Below are 6,682 nucleotides of genomic sequence, written 5' to 3' on the forward strand. Positions count from 1 at the left end.
GGGCAACAGATCAAGATTGCATCTCAAAAATAATAATAAAAATTAAAAGATACATGTCTTTATTTAGATTCTTTAGTAAATGAACATATGTATGTTTACATCAATATATATTGAGCAACTACTGCAAAACATGGTACATAGGAGGCACTCAATATAGAGTTTAATCCATTTACAAGACTGCTTTTATTAGAATATAGAATGTTTTACTTAGCCCTGCTTTGTAAAAAGAGTTTTCATTACATTTTTCACATGAAATAGAGGTGATTGTAAATGCTTTAGGACTTAATAATAAAAAAGCACAAATAATCTGAGCCAACTAAGTATTCCATCAAAAAGCCCCAGGATAGGACCAGTGGTGCTCTTTACATAGACCATAGAGTGACTGCTGCCTCTGGGATTTGTAAGTCATACAAACTGGCTTGTTACAGAAATTTCTGCAATAATAGCTGGGACACCAACCTAGCACTCTATTGATGTTAAGGTTTATGAATCCTGAAAGAGTTTGAAATTGATGCCCATTAGGAGATTCTATCAGAATCTCTTTTCTTCATGAGTAATTTCACAGAAAAATTTTCTCATAATTTAAACTTTTTAAATTGTTTAAAAGGACTGGGAAATTGTGCACAAAGGTAAAAGACATAAAATATTGGAGAAGTGTAAATTTTCAGTGTAGTGTTGTAATTATAAATATGATACTAAAGAACCTGGCTATTCCTAAGCCCTAATAAAAATTACTTCAGTAACTACCAATTCCTTAAGCTATTAGATGCTTGCATTATTTCTTGAAACAGTATTACTATAACAGTACTTTCTGATGATTGTTTTCGCTTAGTTTATAAGAAATCTTTTTGTTTCTGTCAGTAAATGTTGTTTCCATGGTGCACGATACTTCAACAGAGCTTCTCTCTCCAAAGAAAGATACGACTCCAGTTATAAGCAATATAGTGTCATTGGCAGACACCGATGCTGCCTTGCCCATCATGAACACTGATGTCTTACAAGGTAAAAGTTGACGTTAAGATATTTGACATAAATATTGTTTTGTCACACTTGATAAATCTGTCTATATGCTAAATTTCCTTTTTGTTTCTTGTATGAAATAAGCAATTATAGTTTATGATGGTATTTTATAGGTTATAGTATGTAAGATCTTGAATTTATGCTCTATTTTAACAGATACAGTTTCTTCAGTAACAGCAACAGCAGATGTCATTGTGGAGGTAAGTTTTATTTTAACCTTTTTTTTTTTTACCACTGTCTGTTTTTAATAAGCAGAATTTTTTTGTTTGTTTGTTTGTTTGTTTGTTTACAGACAGAGTCTCGCTCTGCCACCCAGGCTGGAGTTCAGTGCCATGATCTCAGCTCACTGCAGCCTTTACCTCCTGGGTTCAAGTGATTCTCCTGCCTCAGCCTCCTGAGTAGCCAGGATTATAGGCACCTGCTACCATGCCCAGTTAATTTTTGTATTTTTAGTAGAGAAGGGGTTTCCCCATGTTGGCCAGGCTGGTCTCAAATCCGCCCACCTCAGCCTCCCAAAGTGCTGGGATTACAGGCATGAGCCACTGCACCTGGCCCAGATGTTTTATATATATATATTTAATATATATTTCTATATTTAATATTTATTAAATTTATATTTAATATATAATTTATATTTAAATTATAAATTTATATTTCATATATATTTAATATATATTAAATATATTTCTATATTTTATATATTTCTTATATGTTTTTAAATATATGTATTATATGTGTGTAGATTGTTTTAAACAGAAGGATTTTTTTCCTCTGGGTTCTTCTTTTAAAAAAATACTATGCAATTTGAGTCATCTGAGCAATAAAAATTATTTTTATGACAATTACATACCAAAAGGTCCTTCAAACATTTAATGCTGAATCTAGATTGCAAATAAATAAGTTATATGTAATTGTTAATGTTTCCCCCTAGTGGAGCTCATACTGTAACTCAGCCATTTATTTTACTATGTTATTAGAGTAGATATATTTGATATTTTAATTAATATTTGAAAACTCTTAAATGTTCTTTTCCCATTTTCTCCCAAAGCTTTCTAAGAGTTCACCTAGTGAACCCAGTAGTGCTATTGCTAGTAGTAGTATGGAACAGCCAAGCCTTTCACCATCTTCATCAGTATTCAGTCAGCATGCAATTGGTTCCAGTATAGAAGTACAAAAAGACAATATGAAATCTATGAAAATAAGTGATGAACTATGTCACCCAAAATGTACATCCAAAGTACAAAAAGTTAAAGGTAAATCAAGATGTATTAAAAAATCTTGTTGTGCAGATTTTCAGTGTTTGGAAAACAGTAAAAAAGATGTGGCATTCTGTTATTCATGCCAGTTGTTCTGCCAAAAATATTTTAGCTGTGGAAGAGAGTCATTTGCAACGCATGGAACCTCTAATTGGAAAAAAACTCTGGAAAAATTCAGAAAGCATGAAAAAAGTGAAATGCATTTGAAGTCACTGGAATTTTGGAGAGAATACCAATTTTGTGATGGAGCTGTCACTGATGATTTATCTATTCATTCGAAACAGATTGAGGGAAATAAAAAGTACCTAAAGCTTATAATTGAAAATATTTTATTTCTTGGAAAGCAGTGTTTACCCTTAAGAGGAAACGACCAGTCAGTTTCATCTGCGAATAAAGGCAATTTTTTAGAATTGTTAGAAATGAGAGCAAAAGATAAAGGAGAAGAAACATTTCGACTTATGAATTCACAAGTTGACTTCTATAACAGTACACAAATTCAAAGTGATATTATTGAAATAATAAAGACTGAAATGTTGCAGGATATTGTGAATGAGATCAATGACTCCTCAGCATTTTCAATAATATGTGATGAGACAACCAACAGTGCCATGAAAGAACAGCTTTCAATTTGTGTAAGATACCCACAAAAATCATCAAAGGCTATCTTAATTAAGGAAAGATTCTTGGGTTTTGTTGATACTGAGGAGATGACTGGGACCCACTTACATAGCACCATCAAAACTTATCTGCAGCAAATTGGAGTAGATATGGATAAAATACATGGCCAGGCCTATGATAGCACCACTAATTTGAGAATAAAATTTAATAAAGTAGCAGCAGAATTCAAGAAAGAAGAACCAAGAGCTTTATACATACATTGTTATGCACACTTTTTGGATTTATCAATAATTAGGTTTTGTAAAGAAGTAAAAGAACTCCGAAGTGCTCTAAAAACTCTCAGTTCTTTGTTCAACACTATTTGTATGTCTGGGGAAATGTTGGCAAATTTTCGAAACATTTGTAGGCTAAGTCAAAACAAAACATGCAAGAAACATATATCACAATCATGTTGGACAGTCCATGATCGTACATTACTATCTGTGATTGACACTCTTCCAGAGATTATTGAAACATTGGAAGTTATAGCAAGCCATTCTTCAAATACAAGTTTCGCTGATGAATTGAGTCATTTGCTGACATTGGTTTCCAAATTTGAATTTGTCTTTTGTTTGAAATTCCTGTATCGAGTGCTGAGTGTTACAGGAATTCTTTCCAAAGAGCTTCAAAATAAAACCATAGACATTTTTTCTTTGTCTTCAAAAATAGAAGCAATTTTAGAATGTTTATCATCTGAAAGAAATGATGTATACTTTAAAACAATCTGGGATGGAGCAGAGGAAATATGTCAAAAAATAACCTGTAAAGGTTTTAAAGTTGAAAAACCTTCTCTTCAGAAAAGAAGAAAAATTCAGAAATCAGTAGATCTTGGCAATTCAGATAATACGTTTTTTCCTACTTCAACAGAAGAACAATATAAAATTAATATCTATTACCAAGGATTAGATACTATATTACAAAATTTAAAGTTATGTTTTTCAGAGTTTGATTATTGCAAAATAAAGCAAATTTCAGAACTGTTATTTAAATGGAATGAGCCATTAAATGAATCAACAGCAAAACATGTTCAGGAATTTTATAAACTTGATGAGGACATTATCCCAGAACTTAGATTTTATCGACATTATGCAAAGCTCAACTTTGTCATAGATGATAATTGCATAAACTTCGTCAGTCTCGGCTGTTTGTTTATTCAGCATGGTCTTCACAGTAATATTCCTTGTCTCTCAAAGCTATTGTATATTGCTTTGTCTTGGCCAATTACTTCAGCAAGTACTGAGAATTCATTTTCTACCCTGCCTCGTCTTAAGACATATTTATGTAATACCTTGGGACAAGAGAAGCTTACTGGCCCAGCCCTAATGGCTGTTGAGCAGGAATTGGTAAATAAACTAATGGAGCCTGAAAGACTCAATGAAATTGTGGAAAAGTTTATCAGTCAGATGAAAGAAATATAATACTTGTTCATTTGAACTTACCTAAAAGACTTGTATATCTGTTGGAATGTTTTTATTTCAAAATTGTTCAAAATTCTAAAGACACAGAATGATATACAGTGAAGTTTTCTTCCCTCCTTTAGAACTCATTTTCTCTTCCCAGAAAGTGTCATCTTTTCCTTAAATATCCCTCTAGAGATATTTTTCCTAAGTGGTATTGTGCAGTGTATACTGTTTTTAGCTTGTCTTCTCTGTGTAACATATTTTTGAGATTGTCCCATGTCGTTACATGAAGAGTTTATTGATTCTTGGTCTATAACTGCAGATGTTATTGTATGAAGGTACCATAATATATTTGAGCAGTCCCTGCTGACAGACATGTTTTTTCCTAACCTTTTGCTAGTATAAATAATGATTCATTTTTTAACCTTTTATATAGGTCATATTGCACTCGAGTGAGTTACTGTAAGCTGGAAATCTAAAGTTAGAATTACTAGGTTAAGATATGTGCATTTTTACTTTTGATAGATATTGGCAAGTTGCCATCTATAAGGATTGTGCATTCAATTTACAGTCCCACCCACAATGCATGAGAGTGCCTATTAAATTTTTGTGTTATCAAATGTTTTGATCTTTCCCAATCTCTTACTTTAAAAATGGCATTTTAATCTCAGTAGAATTTTGTATATTAAGAATAAGGTTGGGGACTGGGCATGGTGGTTCACACCTATAATCTCAGCTCTTTGAGGGCCTACGCAGGAAGGAAGATCACTTGAGACCATGAGTTCAAGATCAGGTTGGCAACATAGTAAGACCCCATCACTACAATTTTTTTTTTTTTTTTTTAATTAGCAAAGTGTGGTGGTGCATACCTGAAGTCCCAGCTACTTGGGAGGCTGAAGCAGGAAGATTGCTTAAGCCCAGAAATTTGAGGCTGCAGTGAACCATGATTGCACTACTATGCTCCAGAGCCTAGGCAACAGAGTGAGACCTTATCTCTTCAAAACAAACAAGAGCTGGGCGCGGTGGCTCACGCCTGTAATCCCAGCACTTTGGGAGGCCGAGGCGGGCGGATCACGAGGTCAGGAGATCGAGACCATCCTGGCTAACACGGTGAAACCCTGTCTCTACTAAAAATACAAAAAATTAGCCGGGCGTGGTGGTGCGCGCCTGTAGTCCCAGCTACTCGGAGGCTGAGGCAGGAGAAGGGCGTGAACCTGGGAGGCAGAGCTTGCAGTGAGCCGAGATGGCGACGCTGCACTCCAGCCTGGGCGACAAAGCGAGACTCCTTCTCAAAAACAATAAAAATAAATTAAAAAAACAAGAATAAAATTAGGTATCTATTTATTTGTTTGAGCCATTTGTATTTCCTTTTTTGTAAACTGTCCTGTTTAAATGTTAAAGTCATTGCTGTGTTTTTGGTTTATACATCTCAGCTGGATGACACAATAAATTACTAAGCCACATTATGAAAATATAACTATATTTAAGTAACCTCAAAAGAAAAGACTATTTATACTAGAGAAGAGGATTTTTTTTGAGACAGTTTCGCTCTTGTTGCCCAGGCTGGAGTGCAGTGGTGTGATCTCGGCTCACTGCAACCACTGCCTCCCAGGTTCAAGCGATTCTCCTGCCTCAGCTTCCCAAGTAGCTGGGATGACAGGCGCATACCACCACGCCCAACTAATTTTTGTATTTTTAGTAGAGATGGAGTTTCATCATGTTGGCCAGACTGGTCTTGAACTCCTGACCTCAGGTGATCCGCCCGCCTGGGCCTCGCAAAGTGCTGGAATTATGGCATGAGACACCATGCCTGGCCAGAAAAGTTTAAATAACAAAAAAAATGTGTTATTCAAAGATTTGAAAGAATCAAATGGTGTATATATCTAGGCCTGGAATTTTTTTTTTTAAGGCTATTTCTCTGGCACTTTTCTCCAGCTGTTTCTCCTTTACCCTCTCATCAATTTTGAAAACTTATACTTTTTCTAGGAGAACATCTGTTTCATTGAGGCTTTCTTTCAAATGCATTTGCCTAGAGTTGTAGAAAAAATTCTCTTAGTATCTTCTATATACCTGTTTTACTTTCTTTCTTTCTTTCTTTCTTTTTTTTATAGATGGAGTCTCCCTCTGTTGCCCAGGCTGGAGTGTACGGTGGCGCAATATCAGCTCACTGCAACCTCCACCTCCCGGGTTCAAACGATTCTCCTGCCTCAGCCTCCAAGTAAATGGGATTACAGGTGCCCATCACCATACTTGGCTCATTTTTTTGTATTTTTAGTAGAGATGGGGTTTAACCATGTTGGCCAGGCTGGTCTCGAACTCCTGACCTCAAGTGATCCACCCACCTTAGCC

At 35.0% G+C, this 6,682-nt stretch overlaps 1 protein-coding gene across 5 annotated transcripts in view; it reads left to right on the top strand.

The window, feature by feature from the left end:
• Nucleotides 1–4,953, top strand: part of ZMYM1 (zinc finger MYM-type containing 1) — a 38,927-nt gene extending 33,974 nt beyond the window's left edge. For all 5 annotated transcript variants that reach the window (XM_031650887.1, XM_031650926.1, XM_031650943.1 and 2 more), the window contains 3 exons: nucleotides 862–1,002; nucleotides 1,177–1,220; nucleotides 2,069–4,953. In XM_031650887.1, the coding sequence (XP_031506747.1) occupies nucleotides 862–1,002; nucleotides 1,177–1,220; nucleotides 2,069–4,351 (2,468 nt within the window). In that variant the 3' untranslated portion in view covers nucleotides 4,352–4,953. The remainder of the gene's footprint in view (nucleotides 1–861; nucleotides 1,003–1,176; nucleotides 1,221–2,068) is intronic.
• The last annotated feature ends 1,729 nt before the right edge of the window (nucleotides 4,954–6,682 follow it).

This window comes from Papio anubis, chromosome 1, assembly GCF_008728515.1.
Source record: "Papio anubis isolate 15944 chromosome 1, Panubis1.0, whole genome shotgun sequence".
Lineage (NCBI taxonomy): Eukaryota > Metazoa > Chordata > Mammalia > Primates > Cercopithecidae > Papio > Papio anubis.